Source organism: Macaca nemestrina, chromosome 15 (genome assembly GCF_043159975.1).
Source record: "Macaca nemestrina isolate mMacNem1 chromosome 15, mMacNem.hap1, whole genome shotgun sequence".
Lineage (NCBI taxonomy): Eukaryota > Metazoa > Chordata > Mammalia > Primates > Cercopithecidae > Macaca > Macaca nemestrina.
The window spans coordinates 14,502,980-14,521,859 of NC_092139.1; the positions used below are offsets into that span (position 1 = coordinate 14,502,980).

The window sequence follows — 18,880 nt, forward strand, 5'->3', positions numbered from 1 at the left end:
TGGGCTGAAGCCTGGAATGCCCCAGGCAGGCAGACCATGACTCCTGGAAGGGCCCAAGGCTGCAGGGCTGGGGCTGGCGGGGCAAGAGTCGCTGGTATCCGCTTGTTAGAGCCTGCATCTCATCTTTGTTATTCTCCTGATGCAGTTTCCAAGACGCCAGCTCCAGGATGTGACCAACCCGGGCTCCTCTCCTGGCCTAATCTCAAACCAGCTGTGTGGCCTTGGGCTGGTCACCTACCCCAGAGGACCTCAGTGTCCTTATCTGCCATCGGCTCATAGAGTTGTTCATTCAGGCAGTCAGCCGATGTGTGTCGAGCACTTACCATCTGCCAGACACTGTGATGGCACTGGGGCACACAGAGAACACAGCAGACAAAAATCCCTGCCCTCGTATACCAGGTAGAAAGACCCTACCGTGCTCAGAAGGAAGTGGGGGGCGGTCAGGAAAGGCTTCCCAGGTGGGCACCCGAAGGAATTGCGGGAGGGAGCCCTGTGGAAGCCTGGGAGAAGTGTTCCAGGTAGAGGGAACAGCCAGTGCAAAGGGCCCGGGGCAGTGTGGGCCTCAGGCTGTTTCAGGAGCCAAGAGGAAGCCAGCGTGGCTGGAGGGTAAGTGAGGAGGAAGGCTGGGAGAGGAGACAGAGGGAGGTCAGAGAGAAGGCCCCCAGAGCCAAGGAAGGAATCCGAGGGTTTATTCTCCAAGCAACGGGATCCCTTAGAGAGGACTTTGCCGGGGACTGATGTGGGCTGGCCCGCAGTTTTAACAGCTCCCTCTCGCTGAATATGGAGCGGGGATTTCTGGAGGACTAGGGAAGAAACTTCTGTGCCAGCAGAGATGAGCAGCAATGGTGGCAGTGGAGGCAGAAGGAAGGGCTTGGGTCGGAGGTCTGTTTGCAGGAGGTGTTGTGAGGACCTGCCGAGGGAGAGAAGGGAAGAGGGCACGGGTGAGGGTTGAACAGAGGCCCCCTCCACCCTCCAGGCCTCAAGGAGCCCCACAGGAAGTGGGTGGTGAGGTGGCCCAGCTGGGAAGGCTGACTGGTTTGTCCAGCCTGAAGCCCGCGACCCTCTCCCCACCCTTTGCCCGTGGCAGCCCAGGGCTAGAAATGTACCTGGAATGTCAGCCACGAAGCCTGACCAGACAGTGCCCATGGGACCTGCCGGGGGCCAGGTGAGCACCCTGGCCACAGCCCTGACTACATGGGGAATCTCTCGGACCCACTGACCAGGGTAAGTGGTAATTACAGGCCCTGGAGCAGAGAGGGTGGTGACCTCCAGCCAAGACACGCAGGGACTGCGATTGACACGCAGGGACTGCGATTTGCACGCAGGACCCCTAACCAGGCACGCCCTCTTTGTTGTTGAACAGGTAACAAACTGCTCCAGAGACCAGGGTGTGTCAGCAGAAAGAGCACTGGGCTGTGAGTCTGAGACCCCCGGGGCCTCCTCCGAGCCTCAGCCCCCTCATCTGCCAAAGAAATATTTATCCATGCATGCATGCTCTGGTTCCCGAGTATTTACTGGGCACTTGCCCTGGACAGGCGCTGTGCTGGGGGCTGGGTGTACAGCAGTGAACAAAACATACAAAAATCCCCACCTGGGTGATGGTGACATTCCACTGGAAAGAGACAGACAAGAAACAGGATCAACCAGCAGGTTAATTTCTAGGATACGTGCTAAGTCCTAGGAAGAAATAAAAACAGCACGAGGCCATAGGAATGAGGGGCTGGTCAGAGAAAGCGTCCCCAGGGGTGACTTTGGAGCAGAGGCCTGACCCTACACAAGGGTCCACCATGGGCAGAGCTGGCAGAAATGTCCTCTGTTCCAGAGGGAAGAGTGGGTGCAAAGTCCCTGAGGCAGCAGCAGGATAATTGGCGAGTTTATGGCACAGAGATGAGGCCACCGTGGCTGTGGATGAGCAGCGAAGAGAGAGGCAGTGAGGTTAGGCGGGGCTGGGGCGTAGATCCTGCGGGCCCTGTGGGCTTCTGCTCTGAGTGAGTTGGGAGCCGTGGAGGGTTCTGAGCAGAAAAGGGATAGGATCTAACTTGAGCTCTTACAGAATTCCTCTGGCTTAGGAAGTCGAGAGAGGAGGCAGGGAGACTAATGAGGAGACCACTGCAAACATCCATCCCAGCTGGACCAGGGCAGGGCAGGGTAGTGAGGTGGACTCTTGGACATGTGGATGAGTTTGCTGGTGGGCTGCCCATGGGAACAAGAGAGAGAATCCCGGTTGGGGGCCTGGGCAGCCAGGTGGCTGGGATTGCATCGCTCTAGCAGGGAAACCGCAGATTTGTGGTGGGGGTAGACAGAGCTCCCTTTGAGCATGAGGCCCCACCCAGGGTGAAAGAAGGACACCCAGTTCCCCACACCCCGGCCTTGAGCACAGATCAGGGAAGGGATTCTGTGGACAGGTGGCCCTGGAAGCTGTGATCTGCGGGGACGAGGTGCCTGCTGTCTACCTGGTGAAAGTCCTACCGATGCAGCTCGTCCGGCCACCCAGTCTCACCCCCCAGGGAGCAAACTTGGCACCTGTTCTTTGCCCTACCCTGAACATCCGCTGAGCTCCCTGGGTTGGTCCCAATGTGCATTTGGAATCTCAGGGGTGATGGGTGGGGAAGGTGGAACAACGCTGTACCTCTTTCCCACTCACCCCCATCCCCCATCAGTCAAACAGGGCTGAGGACTCGCGACTGGTTCTTCCTCTGCGCCCTTGTCCCCATACCACCCCAAAACCTCTCACAGCGTGACTTGTGGGCTCTGCAGCCAGGAACGTGCTCTGGTCCTGTCATCTCACACTGCCCCATCCCCCTCATAGTCACTTGGTTTTCTGCACGTAAGTTCCCTTTTCATAGACAGAGGAACTGAGGTTCCGAGAGGTGGGGCAGGCTCCCAAGTTCACACTCAGGTTAAGTGGCAGGGCTGGGATTCACACTCAGGTCCACCTGATTCCAAAGCTCTCAAGCCCTGAGCATTATAGCAGCTGGCTGAGGTCGGCTCCCAGAAGCTAAGCCAAGACAAGGGTTTGGGTGCAAGCAGGATATTTGGGAGGTGATTCTAGAAACACCAGGAGGGAGTGAGGAAGCGACACAAGGAAGGTGGATGAGCAGGTCTCCTCATTGGGCAACAGGAGCCCAACCCCCAGGGACCTCTGGGAGAACTCACAGAAAGTACCTTCCCACTGCCCCTGAGCCAGAAGCAAGGAAGCTGGGTGGGGGCACAACCAGACCCCACCTCTACTGGCAAGAGCCTCTCACTTATTTCCCACACTCTTGCCCAAGCCCTTGGGCAAGAGATTCCGAATAGCAGCTGCGAGGGTGACCTCCCAGCTGGGCACCAACAGCTTCTGAGCCCCCAACTTCCAGAACAGCACTCACCCCAGGGAACAGGATGATGTTCAGTGGGATGTGGCTGAGCTGCGTGGCGTTGGCAAGTAGCTTCATCTCTCAGAGTCTCAGTTTCCTACTCTGAAGAAAGGAATCATTAAAAAAAAAAACAAAACTGTTTCACAAGGGTTGGTGGGGATTCGATGGGACATGAGGTAAAGGTCTGAGAATCACATGTGGCACATAGGAGGTGCTTTTTATGTATTTGTGGTTAAATGAGAGCATGCCTGGCACGTAGAAGCCACTCCACTATAATAGCTATTCTCATTATTATTATTATAGTTTTGTTGTTGTTTAGGACCTCTCCATGACCGCCCAAGCCTAGGCCTGCTTTGTGGGGACAAGATGGTGGCTGGACAGCCTCCCCAGTTTCCTGGGTCCCACAGCCTCTTGCTTAAGGCTGCCTGAACTTTGGGGAAACAGAGGAGGAGGAGAAGGAGGAGGAAGGGGCGGAGGCCTAGGCCAGGCCTGCTAGCGGTAACCGCGGGCAGTGACCCCGCCTGAGAGGGCCCCATTCACCCGTCCACCCATCGCCAGAGCCGCCTGCCCATTCCACACAGGGGACACTTCGTCTTGCACAACACAGGAAGGGGGAGGCCTGGGTGGCGGTGGGTGACGCCGGGACCCCGTGTCCACCCGGCTGCAGACAGGATGGGCAAGGGAGGCCCCGCCAGGCTTCCTGTGTGCCGAGTACACTGGGCAGAAAGGAGAAGTGGGGTCCAAGGTCACTGGGAGCTCTGGGCAGCACCTTCCCCTCCCCGGCCCAACTGTTCCGCTTGATCTCCCTGACTCAGGGGCCCAGAGTTCAAACCCCACCAGCTCAGCCATGTACCAGCTGCATGACTCTGGAACACACAGCTCTCAGGGCCTCTGTGTCAGTCACTGCCAGGGTGTGGGGAAGCCCTTTGGGGGCTTGTCATAATCATCCCCATTTCACAGATAAGGAAACCAAGGCCATGGGGTATTTTCTCTTTTTCTCCTTTTTTTTTTTTTTTTAGGACAGATGGGGGATCTTGCCCTGTTGCCCAGGTTGGAGTGGAGTGACACAATCATAGCCCACTTCAGCCTCAATCTCCTGGGCTGAAGCAATTCTCCCACCTCAGCCTCTCAAGTAACTGGGACTAGAGGCGTGCACCACTACACTCAGGTAATTTTTTTTTTTTTTTTTTTTTTTTTTCTAGAGATGGGTTCTCACTCTGTTGCCCAGGCTGGTCTGGAACTCCTGGCCTCAAGCGATCCTCCCAACTCGGCCCACCACCATATGATATTTTCAAACAGCATTTGTTATACTTGAAGATTTAGAGGCACAACAGGGGAGCGCAGACCTGAGGACCTACTGGGTGCTGCAGACACACAGATGAGGCCAGCGTGGCCCCTATCCTCCATCCTGGGTCCACAGCAGGCATTACTAATCAATGATGCAGCCTCAGAGCCCTGCTCAATACAGCTCTCCAGCCACAGTCTCCATCAGAGCACCCAAGGCCTGAGTCAGTGGGGAAGGTAGATCTGCCTGCTCCATCCAGCAACAAACTGGACCAGAGGAAAAATCTGCCCAGGAGCGAGGCTGCCCTCTGGCAAGCTACCTTGGGGTACTTCCCTCGAACTTGTCTCCCCCAACTGACTGGGAGTCTCAGGCTCACTTCCTTGGAGGCAAACTTGATCTGGAAAAAGCAGCTCAGAGGAAGCATCTGCCGGCTCCCAGGCAGCCAGCAGGGCTGGAGTGGGGGGTGCGGTGCTGGAGCAGCGGCAGAGTTAGGAGATCAGCAGGGCCCAGGCAGAGCTGGGGCAGGAGGTGCTGGGAAACAGCGACAGAGGAACTGGAGCTGGGTCTGTCCCTGGAGAGGAAGGGTCCAGGGCAGGGCAGGGAACCAGCTGGGAACCGGAGAGGCCAGATCGCCAGCAGGTTGTGGGCCCCACCAGCAGTGCCAGGGAAAGTCCAGTGACCCAGAGTGCCCGGGGTGGGGGGGTGGGGATTGTGTAAAAGGAAAAATGAAACGGAATGCAGAGCCCTGGGCCTCCCGCCAGGCCTGGCCATCTCTCCCCACATTCGCTGGCATCACCCCCGTCCAAGTTGCCATCCTCGCTTGCCTGGACATCTGCGGCCATCTCCGGCCGGGTGTCCCTGCTTCACACAGCCAGAGGGATCTGAAATGGGATCCTGCCCGAGTCTCTCCCCTGCTTTGACCCTCCAGTGACTGCCCATCCCATTGGAGATGTGATCCAGAGCTCACCCCTGGCCCCGAGCCCTGGATGTATGGCCCCAGCCTGGTCTCCACCACCCTCTCCTGCTTCTCTCCCCAAAACTCATACCCCGCCAGCAACACTAGTTCCTTCCTGTCCCTTAAATCTATCAACCTCATTCCCCACTCTGGGCCTATGCCCTTGCTGTGTTGCCTGTGACACCTTCCCCCATATTTTCTTTTGGTGGCTGCATCTCAGTGAGGTCTCAGTAAATGCCCTCCCTCCAGAGCCCCCAACCCCGAGCTACCCCAGATTCCTCCCCTGTCACCCTCCGCTCCACGCCTCTGGCATGTGTTTGTAGTACATATCCATGTCTGGAAGTGTCTGCTTCTTTGTTTGTCTTTCTCACCAGAACATCAGCTCCACAAGGGTAAGGACAATGTGCACCCTGGTCACTGCTGTATCCCCAGTGCCTGGCAAAGTACTGGACACACAGTAGGTGTTCAGTAAATATTTGTTGAAAGAGACTGAGAGGAAGCTGCTTAAATCAGCTAGAAGATTCTCACGGAGACCTTCTGAGTTCCCACGTGCCACCCCTCCCTGGGGATGACAGGCCGCTCCCCACCATATGTCAGTCCCTGAGTGGTGCACGACGGGGTTGGAGAGAATTCTGGTTTCAGTAGGAAAGATGATCAATTAGTAATGTCTGCCACAAACCAGGAAATGTAGGGCAGCTCCGAAGAGATGTGGGCTCCAAAGGTGATGGGGGCATTTTTGTCTTGTTTGTTCATTGCTCCATAGTACCAGGACAATGCCTGAAATATAATAGGTGCTCAATAAATATTTGTGGAATGTCATATACATGGGTTCCTTATCTAATTGGCTACTCCTTTCAAGGAGAAAAACACCTTTAGCTTATTCAACCAACAACTGCTGGCTAGCCATTCAGTGAGGACCCACTGTGTGCTAATCTGAGAACATTCCGCAAGAGAGACTGATCCTCCATTTACAGAACAGGAAGCCAAGGTCTTCATGGGACTTGATGGAGGTCACCAGCTGGGTTCAGCTGACCCCAGAGTTCTCTAAGAACCCAGACTCGAGGCCTGGGGTGGGAGGGTGAGGCCTCCCCAGACTCCTGCTCCCCACCCCTAGGCATCCCCAGCCCCCTCCCTAGGGCACAGAGGGGTGAGGATAGGCGGCTGCTGCTTCCCTTTTGGGGCATGTCACAGGGCTGTGGTTAAACGGAAACAGGGCCCCTGCCCATCCCGAACACAGGCCCCCGAGGGCCCCACCCTCCCCATTCCCTGCCCAGACTCTTCCCAGCTGACCATGGGCATCAGTTCCCTGTTCCTCTTTTCTCTGGGCAGAAGGAAGCGGGTGGGGCCATGGGAACATATCACAGACTCAGTTTCCCCATCTGACAAGTGGGTTCAATCCCTGGCACCTGCAGGGGTTGGTCTGTGGGTGGAGGTTCAATGAGATAAATCATGAAAGACAAAGAGACAGTGATTGTTATACCCAAACCAGGAAGGCAGAGATGGGCAGAAGTGCCAGGTGACCCTGTCTCCTATCCCACTGACGATCAAATCCAGATGCCCACCCCTGGCCCCAGGCCCTGGAGCATTCAGGAAGAAGCTGGTGCTGCTGACTCAGACCCTCCCAAGAACCCCTCTGCCTTTGGCATAGAGACTGGGCTGCTCTCACTGGGAGTCTGTCCAGCCACTACCTCGCCTTCCTCTCCACACCTGCCCCTCACTGCAAAGCTTCCGCCACGTGGAACTGTGAGCCTGTTAGCCCCTCCGACTCTGCTCCATTTCACAGCAGGTCCCTTGCACGTGCTGTGTCCACTTGCTGGAATATTCGTTCCTCCCTTTCTCATGTACTTGGCCTCTGCTCACCCTTCAGTTCCCAGCTCAGCTTCTAGGAAGTTTTCCCGAACACCCTAACCACACCAACCTCCTTCCCCCTTTACTGACCCGCAAATCACCTTGTACTTGTCGCAGTCACAAATTGACATTTTGAAGGGTGTTCATGTCCCCCACCGGCCTAGGAGCTTCTTGTAGGCAGGGATCATTGTCACCTCCAGCTCAGTGGGTGCTTCATAATATGTGTAGAATGGATGAATGAATGATGAAGAATGAACGAAGGGGACAGGGAAATCACGTCCCCCAGACAGCCTCGCCAGACACCTCCTGCTCCAGCCTTTGGGTCCTGCCCTGCCCAGACCCCCTCCTCCAGGCTGGCTGTTTCTGCCACGCCATTTCTGGTCCTCAAAATGCCCCCTCCCTCATCTCTCCCTCACTTTCCCGGATGGAGACCAAAGGAATGGACCTTGATCATGGGCTTTCAAACTGGGTTCCACTGAGCCTGGTGGTATTCTAAGGACTGGCCCTCGGGTCACCTGGAGAAGTGGTAGAGGTGGGGGGCCCCCACTCCTTATACCTACCAGGACAGCACCCCCTTGATCTTTTTTGTATTCAGGGCAGCCACCGCGCAGGCGCTTTAACCAACGAGAATTCAGCTGCACATACTCAGCAAAAAGAACAAATACGGCTTTGGAGAGAGAAGAGCCAATCGCCAGGTGGCTGTGTCGGTGGGGGGAGATGTGGGCTGGTGGATCCCCCCAGGCCGAGTCTGCTGGGTGCGATTCCAGCTTTAACGCAGCCCTGTTGCTACAATGTGGTCCCTGAACGCAGGCCACAGGGTGGCCCCATGAGACCCAGCTGAAGCGGCCGTGAGATTATGCAGGCGGAATCTATGGAGAGACCATACATCCGCCTCGGTTAGAGGGGCCACGTCCTTCCTGTGGAATCCCCAAGGGGAAGTTGGCTGTGGTGGATTTCCACCTTGCCAGACAGCTCGGGTGCTTGTGCCTGAGTGAGGCAGGCCAGCGCTCGGGGTCCTCTGTTTGAACAATAGGTACCACAGCTCAGGAAAAGAGAAAACAAAAACAACAACCATCAGACAAGATGTCCCCAGAGGGAACATTGAGCACCGACCAAAAGTTCCTAAATTCCATTTGTCTCAACTGTCCCCTTCCAGACTCCTGGAGGTTCTGTGATATGGGAATGAAGGTTCCAGGCTCCAGTGCCCATTGCTCTGGGCACGGTGGAGGCTCAGAGCTGCTCTCCCCACCACTGGGACACCCACCATCATCCAGGCAGTGATCCTGGAAGGGGAAAGGTGGTGACCTCAGCCTGGGGGTCACCTTGGGACCCAGACACCGTCCCACTGACTGCATCTGTGGGAGGACCCACGGAGCCCGGCGCCAGCCGCTGCGCACCAGCCGCTGCGTTCTGGGCACTGCCCTGTGCTGGCCCCGTGCTGAATAAGACACAGTCCCGCTTGTCGAAGCTGATCTTCGGCAGGTGTGGTAGGGGTGGGCAGGGCTTCTTTCAGGGATGGTCTGGAAGGCCTCTCTGAGGCACACAGGTCCGAGTGAGGGGATGGGGCCGATCATGGAAAGATCCAGAAAAACAACACCCAGGAGATGTGGGGCAAAGCTCCATGTGTTGTAGCAGGAGGAGGGAGGTCACTGTGGCCAGGGGAGTCGGCAGGGGAGGTAGGGAGGGGGAAGGCCATTCAGGGCCGTCCTTGGGGCCAGAGCAGGGACTGTCTTTCTCTCTGAGGGAGGTAGGAGCAGGGTTTGGAGTGAGGCAATGGTGTGACCTGACTTGGGTTCCAACAGGAGCCCTCTGGCTGAGTGTGGAGGGCTGTGTGGGGTGGGTGGGGAGGCCAGGGCGGAGATTCTGCCCAGGCGGGTGAGCAATGACCAGACAGAGGAGGGAAGACTTGTCGAGTTCTGGTTAAGTCCACAGGCAGAGCCAATGGAATTTGCTGATTGAATGTGGAGGTTAGAGGGGAGAAGAACAACCCTAAGGTCTGACGCCTGGCCCACTGGGTGGGTGGCAGTGCTGTCTTCTGATCTGAGAAAGACACCCATGTCTGCCAGCGGGGTGTGCCACTGGAACACCCATGGACAGACTGACAGAGCCTGTGTAAAGGCACGAGGGACCCCGCACACCTGAGCTCATGGAGCGAGGACCAAATGAAGGCAGAAGAGGGGCCATTTTCGAGGCCCAAGGAGGAACGGGCGGGGAGGTAGGAGGAGAACCAGCGAGACCAGCGAGCTGTCATCAAGAGGCTGGGGAAGACCGTGCTCAAGGAAGGGGCAGTTACCCAGGGGGCAGACACTGCCAAGAGGACCAGCCAGAGAAGGCCGAGCAAACCCAGGCCCACTGTGTCACTTAGGAGGCTGTCAGTGAGACTCCAGCTGGTGGCCATCTCAGCCGTGCCCCCATCATCTTCAGAGCCCACATCTCTTTGGAGCAGCCAGACAGGCTGAACCCTAATTGGCATGAGTCAGCCACAGGAATTCCTTTCTGGTTCAAATGTGGACATGTGAGCCCATCATTCCATTGAGATACCAGGGGACATCCACTGGGACATCTAAGAAAAATTGTTGGCCGGGTGTGGTGGCTCACGCCTATAATCCTAGCACTTTGGGGAGGCTGAGGTGGGCGTATCACCTGAAGTTAGGAGTTTGAGACCAGCCTGGTCAACATGGTGAAACCCCATCTCTGCTAAAAATACAAAAAAGTAGCTGGGCGTGGTGGGATGTGCCTGTAATCCCAGCTATATGGGAGGCTGAGGCAGGAGAATCGCTTGAACCCAGGAGGTGGAGGTTGCAGTGAGCCGAGATCGTGCCATTGCACTACAGCTTGAGTGACAGAGCGATACTGTCGCTCAAAAAAAAAAAAAAAGTGAGATCCTGAAGGAGAAAGCCCCTTTTTCTGTCCATCCCTTCCTGGTTAGGATGTGATCATGTGGGACGTGATGTCTTGAGCCACAGCAGGCACTAGGGCCCATGAAGAAAGAGAAGTGAAGAGATGCCTGCTTACAGCCCAGGGAGCCCGCCCTGGAACGCTGGAGCGGCCCCACGTTAGACTCCATGTTATAAGATTTAATTAATATTTTTACTGTTGCAGTCATAGAAGATGGCCTAATTGGGGCAAGAGGAAAAATAGGAATGAACCTGAGACAGGGGAGAAAATAGAGAGAGGAGGAATGAGGGCTGGAAGGGGGTCAGAAACACCCAGGCACGGGGTTCAGATGCACAGCAGGCTCCCTAAGTGTGAGTTGCTGTTTCTGCAAACAGGAGGTGTTCCCTGAGCACCTACTCTCTACCAGGCACATTTCCAAGTCCTAGGTGTCCATCAAGTCCTTTAATCCTCCCAACAGTGCCAGGGAGGCTTCATCTGCTCCCCACATCTCTGCTTCCCTCACCCCATATTCAGATTCTGAAAACCCAAAAGGGCTCCCTCTAATTCATCTTGCCCCCGGAGAGCATTGACTCTCCCCGGTGTCCCGCTGAGCCCCACTGAGTCCGGTCTACCTTAACTTTCCTGCCTCTGGGAACAGGGTACCCACCCTCTGAGGGCCCCACTTTCCAAAGCTCTTTGTCCTGGCACAGCAGGTGCTAAGTACCTCCCTGGACCTCCGTTTCCGCATCTGTAAAAAGCCACTAATCCTAGTTGCACCTCCTAGGCTGGTTGTGAGGACCCAGGAAGGGCCCTTGGCCCAGTGCCTGGCCTGTAGTAGGACTCGGTAAGCGTGAAATCTGATTATTGCCCACTATATTTATCGTTATACACAGGGCTGGCCCTGCCTCCTGCTGGAGCCGTGGGTCTGTCCAGGTTGAGGAGCTGAAGTGCTTGGAGTGTCCCCAGGTCCCAAACAGGTTGCAGGAGTAGGAGGCGGGAGCATGAAGTCTCCTGGGCCCCGCCCGCCACCTCGCCCTGCCGCCCCTGCTCAGCAGCCACCCCGCCCTGCCACCTCGGTCTCTGAGGACCCATTGTTCTTACCTGGCTCAGTTCCAGGGTCCTGGCCTTGCCACTTCCCTCTAGGAACCCCCGCCACCCCCGGGGCTTGGGCCTCCCCACAGGGTCCTAAATTGGGTGCCAGATGTGGCAGCTGTCCAGCAATGGGAACAGGAGCTGGAACCCCAGCTCTGCCACGTCCCGGCTGTGTGACCTTGGGCGCTTCCCCTCTCTGAGTCTCAGCTTCCTCGTTGGTTAAATGGGGTGACAGGACCTCACAGGGCTGTCATGAGGGTTTTGTGAGCTCAAGGTGGCAGAGTGCCCAGCGTGTGGTAGGGTGCAGGAACATTCATCCTAATTCATCTGCTCCTCACGGGCCTAGAGGAAGAGCCAGGAATAGCAGAGGCAGTGGCCAGAGGGGGTAGAGCACTGGAAGGGGAGTCTAAGGCCAGGGTCCTGGCTCCGACCTTGCTGTGTGACCTTGGGCAGGCTGTGGGTATCTCTGGGCCCCAGAATGAGGGAAAGAAGTAGCTGGGATCCTCCTTCCTCCCCAGGAAGCAAAGCAGAGGGGCGGTGCCAAGTTTTCTTTTCATTTTTTTTTATTTTCAGCACAAAGAGCTCAAATGGAAAGCAGCTGCGGAGACAGAGAATCCGATTGTGAAGGCTCCCGAGACCCGAGACTCCAGGCAGGCGGAAGAGGCAGTGCCTTGGGTGCTGGGCTGGGTAACAGAGGCCAGGGTATTGACCAGAAACTCCAATAAGCAGGGGACAGCTTGGGGCGTGGGAGGCGGTCTCCCACCCCTCCTTCAGGGTGCTGGCCTAGGAGACAGGAACCCCGCCTCGAGCATCTCCTGCTCAACCTCAGTTTCTGTGTCCAGACATGGGCAGGCCATTCTGACTCTCAGAGCCTTGGTTTCCACCTGCAAAATGTATCCAGTAGCGGCATCTTCCTTCTAGGGAGGGCTTGGTGTGTGGTTAAGGTCTCAGGGCAGGCTCCTCAGTCAAACAGGCTTGGCTTTGATCCTGGCTCTTCCTCTCACTGACTGTGTGACCTGGAGTAACCCACCTCACCTCCCTGTGCCTTGATTTTCCCATCTGTGAAATGGAAACAATAATAGAACTAACCTGCTGGGGAGAGGAACTGAGAAGACTCAGCCTGGCGCCTGGAGCAGAGTAAAGACTACTGATTATTGTTGTCTTTCTTTCTGGAGACAGAGTCTCACTCTGTTGCCCAGCCTGGAGTGCAGTGGCGCAATCTCAGCTCACTACAACCTCCACCTCCTGGGTTCAGTCATTGATCCTCCAGCCTCAGCCTCCCGAGAAGCTGGGACTACAGGCTCGCACCACCATGCCCAGCTAATTTTTTGTATTTTTAGTAGAGACGGGGTTTCATCATGTTGGCCAGGCTGGTCTTGAACTCCTGGCCTCAAGTGATCTGCCTGCCTTGGCCTCCCGAAGTGCTGGGATTCCAGGTGTGAGCCACCGCATCCGGGCATCTTTCTTATTATCCCAGGAGCTCCACCTGCTAAGGCCCCGTCCTCAGAAAGCCTCCCTTCCCCTGAGTGCTGGTTCATCTCAACAATTTCCTCACGTATTTCTTGAGCAGCAACTATGCTGGTCTTGGCAAAGCCAAGGTTCTATCTAGGAGAAGAAAGACACTAAATGAAGGACCCGTGTGTGAAGGGCTTGGTGAGTAGCAGGGGCTCAGTGGCACTGTTCACCAGCACCTACCCCCTCAGCTGCTCTGTGCTGGACTCTTTCTGGGCTCTGGGGACACAGCCCTCAAGGGAGTCCCAATCAGAGGGTCTGGGTGGGGGTGAGAAGCTGGTATGTGGATGAGGCCGTTTCTCACACTGTGGCAAGGTCTGTGATGGGGCAAGTCCAGGTGACCTCGGGAGCCAGAGGAGGTCAGGATGGGCTTCCTGGAGGAAGTGGTTAGAAATGAAAATAATATCTATTCAGCATTATTATTATGATGTGCCAGGCACTGTTCTCTCCTCAACACCCCGCTCCAGAAGGTTTTCTTCTCACACACCCATTCTACAGGTAGTCTGGGATCAAAGAGGCCCAGTAGGGTGCCAGAGGTCATGCAGCCAAGACATGGCAGAGCTGAGACGAAACCCCGCCATGGGACACCACCCCCGCCCCCCGCCCCCCCCCGACAGCGCCCTCCAAGCTCCAGGCCTTTGCTCCGGCTCTTCCTTCTGCCCAGACATTCCAGACTCTGCACCGTCTCATTCCCACTCTGTTGGAGGAATGAAGAGAACAGCCCTTGGAGGCTGCAGAGTGTCTTCAAGCCTCAGTTTGCACATCTGTGAAATTGGGATAACATGGGGCTTTCCTCTCAGGCTGCAGAAAGGATCGAGAAAAGGCTTATTATTCACCTAGGGCCTAGACCGTGGGAACCAGTCCCGAAGGACAGCTGTTATTATTGCTAATGTTGTTCCTATCACAGTGACAGCGCGTCCCGTCAGGCCTGCACACCCCTATACCTCAGTTTTTCCTGTAATGAAACCCGCCTGCCAAGGCCTCGGTGAGGGTTAATGATAATCTTTAGGGAAAAGAAAATACACCCGCCAAGCCACCTGTGTGGCTGCAGCCCACGGGGGTAACCTGACGCCCCTCGCCTGCCCCGGCCCCCGGGTCTTTGTGTGAGTCCTGCCCAGATGACTGTATTTGTCCAAACCTAAGCCAAGGCTGGCATGAGCTCAATGCTCTGCATTGTGCCAGACCCAGGCACTGCAGGCCTCATCCTTCCTCCCGCTGGGGATCCGACCCCCAGGAGGTGTCACAGGGGAAATCGGAAACCCAGCAGGGTCCACTGGGGTGGCCTCCTGGGTGCCAGGCCCTAAGCTCATGCTCCTTGCATGTTGCCTCATCAATCCTTCACGTCCTCACTGTGCAGAAAGGCACATGCTGTGCCCATTTTCCAGATGGAGAGAATGAGGCCCGGGGACCCAAACTGTTGCTACAGTTCATGCCAGTGGAAGTGGCAGAGCTCAGGTCAGGCTGAAGGAGGACCTGTCCCCAGGAGGGGGGCCTGGGAACCCTGGATCTTCAGCTGGAGCCAGGCATCTTGGGGAGTAGAGATGAAGGAAAGATGAACCATGTGGCAGAGGGCACCATGGCTAAGGATTCCGCCCTGAGTTCAAGTCCAGCTCTGCCACACGCCCTGCAGAGAAACCTACTCCTCTTTGAACTTTGCTTTCCTGAACCAAAAAAATGAGGGAGCAGCTGAGTGCGGGGCTCACACCTGTAATCCCAGCACTTTGGGAGGCCGAGGTGAGCAGATCACTTGAGGTCAGGAGTTTGAGACCAGCCTAACCAACATAGTGAAACCTTGCCTCTGCTAAAAAGCCAAAATTAGCCGGACGTGGTGGTGAGCACCTGTAATTGTAGCTGTTCAGGAGGCTGAGGCAGGAGAATCGCTTGAACCTGGGACGCAGAGGTTGCAGTGAGCTGAGATCGTGCCACTGCACTCCAGCCTGAGCAACAGAGCAGGACTCCATCTCAAAAAAAAAAAAAAAATAACAATGAAAATAAATAAATGAGGGAACAATAGCTTCTTCCTCAGGCACTGGGAGAGGACTCAGGTCACAAGGCAGGCGAAACACTTAGTAGGTAGTAAGCGCTCAATCTATAGGAGCTTAAAAATCCAATCACACCCTCCATGAGGAAGAGTCTATCTCCTGCCTGCAGGTCTGAGATTTCAAAACACTGAGGAAATTTGGCTCCAATGGGACCTGGTATTTGGGGAGGGAGTTAAAAAGGAGGGGTGGAGGAGCAGTTTTTGGAGATCGCTCTCTCTAGGAGTTCCCTCCCCTGTTCCCAACTTCAGTTTCTCCATCTGGCCAGGCTCCTGCCCAGCCCTTCCTAGAGAGACTAGTTTTGGGGTTGATTTTGTTGCTTGCTGTTTTTTTCACATCTTCACATACAATCACTCAGTCTAGTGTGTCTCACATGCCTGCATGGAGCCATTGTGTGTGCACTGTTGTGGTTTGGTGTACGGTCTTCTTTTTTCATTTTTACTTTTCTGCATAAGCCTTCTTTTTCTCCCTTGTTGACTGTTGAGAACAGATTCTTACATATTTTTCCACAAGAATGAAAATCCCATACAGACCATGTCTGCCTGGACAGAGGATTTCTTTATCTGTCATTCCTTTTACAAATCAGAAGCACATTGGGCATCCTTTTCTGCATCTTGTATTTTTTATTCAAGAATAACCACATGAGGCCAGGCACTGTGGCTCACACCTGTAATCCCAGCACTTTGGGAGACTGAGGCAGGTTGATCACTTGTGGCCAGAAGCTTGAGACCAGCCTGGCCAACATGGTGAAACCCAGTCCTCTACCAAAAATACAAAAATGAGCTGGGCATGGTGGCGCGTGTCTGTAATCCCAGCTATTCAGACAGCTGAGGCACAAGAATCGCCTGAACCCGGGAGGTGGAGGTTGCAGGGAGCCGAGATCATGCCACTGCACTCCAGTGTGGGTGACAGAGCGAGACTTTCTGTCCAAAAAAAAAAAAAAATATATATATATATATATATACACACACACACACACACAAAACAAGTCCTTGCATACCAATTACCATAGCAGCACTAGTCGCAGTAGCCAAAAGGTGGAAACAGCCCAGCTGTCCATCAGTCGATGAATGGGTATGCAAAATGTGATCTATCCATACAACAGTATTTGATTATTTTTTTAAAAATGAAGTACTGGTGGGGCGCAGTGGCTCACACCTGAAATCCCAGCACTCTGGGAGGTCAGGGCGGGTGATCACCTGAGGTCAGGAGTTTGAGACCAGCCTGGCCAACATGGAGAAACCCCGTCTCTACTAAAAGTACAAAACAGCTGGACATGGTCGCACACGCCTGTAATTCCAGCTACTCAGGAGGCTGAGGCAGGAGAATCACTTGATCCCGGGAGATGGAGGTTGCAGTGAGCAGAAATCATGCCACTGCACTCCAGCCTGGGTGACAGAGTGAGACTCCATCTCAAAAAAATTAAAATTAAAAAATTTTTTTAAAATGAACTGATGCACGCTACAACGTGGAGAACCTCAAAAACATTAGGCTAATTGAAAGAAGTTAGACACAAAAGGTCATATATTGTATGATACTGTTTATATGAAACCTCCAGTATAGATAAACCCATAGAGACAGAAAGAAGACTGATGGTTGCCAGGAACTGGGGAGAGGCAGGAATGAGGAGTGACTGTTTAATAGGTACATGGTCTCCTTTGGGTGACTGAAAATGTTTTTGGGTCCTAGCACAGTGGCTCATGCCTGTAATCCCAGCACTTGAGGAGGCTGAGGCAGGCAGATCACTTGGGCTCAGGAGTTTGAGACCAGCCTGCGCAACATGACAAAACCCCATCTCTAAAAAAATACAAAAAATTAGCTGGGTGTGGCGGCATGTACCTTTAGTCCCAGCTATCTAGGAGGCTGAGGTGGGAGGATCACGTGAGCCTGGGGAGGTTGAGGCTGCCCTAAGCTGAGATCACACCACTGTACTCCAGCCTGGGCAACAGAATGAGACCAAAAAAAAAAAAAGAAGAAGAAGGAGGAAAGGGAAGGGGAGGGGAGGGGAGGGGAGAGGAGGGAAGGAGAAGGGAGAGGAGTGGAGGGAAGGGGAAGGGAGAGGAGGGGAGGGGAGGGGAGGGGGAGGGGAGGGGAGGGGAGAGGAGAGGACAAAATGTTTTGAAACTAGATAGAGGTGATGGTTGTACCACATTATGAATGGACTAAATGCCACTGAATTGTTCACTTTAAAATGGCTAATTAATGGTTCATTTAAATGGTCACTTTCATGTTATTTGACTATGTGAATTTTTCCTCAGTTTAACAACATACACATGTATCTTCCACCTCCTTTTTAAAAAAAAGTTGGAATATTACGTGCACTAGTTTCGCTTGAATTTTTTAATTAAAAATAAAATCTAGAGGGAAAAAATGCTTAAGTAACAAATAATACTTAAAAGCAAACAAACAAAACAGAAGGGTCCTGGGAGGGCTGCGGGTCACACTTTTCAATGGCCAGGTAACAACACGAAGGTGTGGCCAGGCCTGAGCACAGTCACCCATCTCCCCAAAATCGTGAGTGATGAGTTTTCATTTCGGTTCTTTTTTTTCCTCTAGACATGTGTAGGCACTAGACGCTTTACACGCAAGAGTTTGCTCAGCTCTTATCCCAACCCTGTTTCCCCCGATTCTTCTAATGAGAAAACTGAGGCTCTAAGAGGAGAAAGTCAGGCAGTGAATGAGCCAGAACTCGAGCCCAAGCCCGTCTGACCCCACGGCCACACAGGCCTCGCTCACTCCTTCCTTGGGACACAGTAAGGACGAGGAGCAACAGTGGCATCTGCCCGTAGGGAACTGACATTCTAGTCAGGGAGACGGACAAGAAACAAGATGAATCCATAAACTCTGTGGACTATTCCCAGAGGCTGGGATTATAGGGGGAAATAAAGGAGGGAAGCAGGGGAAAGGGTGGTGGGGAGGCTGGAATTTTAAGAAACACTGTCAGGGAAGGACTCACTAGGAAGGTGAGGTCTGGGCTTGAAGGAGGTGAGGGAGTGAACGGGTGGCTTTCATCCATTTGGTGGGACAACAAGCATGAAGACCCGGGGGCAGGGAGCTGCTGGGAGCTGGGGGCTGCTGGGGCATGAAGGGGAAGAGGCCAGGCCAGGCCACGGAGGGCGTGGAGGCCGGCTGAGGGGCTGGGCTTTATTCAGAGAGTAACAGGGAGCCGTGGAAGGGTGTGGAGCACGGCCGTTGGGGGCCAGATTTAGATTATGAAAAGCTCCCTCTGGCTTCTTCAGGAGAAGATGGCAGTGGAGTGGGGGTGGGGGGAGGTGAGTGTGTCAACAGTGGCTCAGGCAGGTGTTGGCACAGAGGCGGAGAGAAGCTGTCTGATGCTGGGCAGCTGGGGTAGGGGGCGGGGAGAGGACTTGGCCACCTCCCCACCACCTAGGCACTCCTGAATGTAGTCCCCCTTGGAGGAGGCCAGGCTCCAACTGCCCCAAAGAAAGTGCTAAGAGGGGAAGCAGAGCTCTGCTGACTCATGGGCCTGGACCTCTCAACTTCCGTCCTGGGGAGCACTAAGCCCAGAAGATGGGGTGGGGAGGCCTGTGGGGACTGAGAGCAAATAAACAATTATAACTGTGTTAAGGGCTAGAAAGTGGTTAACAAGATGACCTGACTTGGGGGGGGTGTCATCAGGGAGGACTTCCTGGAAGCGGGGATGTTTGAGCCCAAATCAGAAGAATAAGAAAGCCCCAGTTTAACCAGGCCAAAGACAGAAGGAAGAGCATCCCAGACCAAGGGAACAGCACCTGCAAAGGCCCTGTGGCTGAAGGCAGCCTAATGAGTTCAAGTTTCTGAAAGGAGGCCTGGCTGAGCAGAAAGAGACCACCGTGTACTGAGCCCAGGATAGACAGCGGCCATGCCCCAGCCAGGGAACATGCCCAGCCCGGGTCAGCACATGGTCAGCTCCTGG

At 54.7% G+C, this 18,880-nt stretch overlaps 1 protein-coding gene across 4 annotated transcripts; it reads right to left on the reverse strand.

Moving 5' to 3' along the window:
• Window positions 1–297: 297 nt before the first annotated feature.
• On the reverse strand, window positions 298–11,588 carry LOC105470686 (uncharacterized). Of its 4 annotated transcripts, none has more exons than XM_071079153.1 (5): window positions 7,546–8,656; window positions 6,276–6,373; window positions 3,369–3,453; window positions 1,592–1,677; window positions 298–910 (listed from the first exon to the last, which is right to left on the reverse strand). In XM_071079153.1, the coding sequence occupies exons 3-5, from the start codon at window positions 3,432–3,434 to the stop codon at window positions 298–300; spliced, it is 765 nt and encodes a 254-aa protein (XP_070935254.1). In that variant the 5' UTR covers window positions 3,435–3,453; window positions 6,276–6,373; window positions 7,546–8,656. The 4 variants fall into 4 exon arrangements, with proteins under 4 accessions (XP_070935254.1, XP_070935253.1, XP_011721175.2 ...); XM_071079152.1 differs by having other exon boundaries at window positions 3,369–3,458; XM_011722873.2 differs by lacking the exons at window positions 6,276–6,373; window positions 7,546–8,656 and adding an exon at window positions 11,423–11,588 and having other exon boundaries at window positions 3,369–3,458.
• Window positions 11,589–18,880: the final 7,292 nt, after the last annotated feature.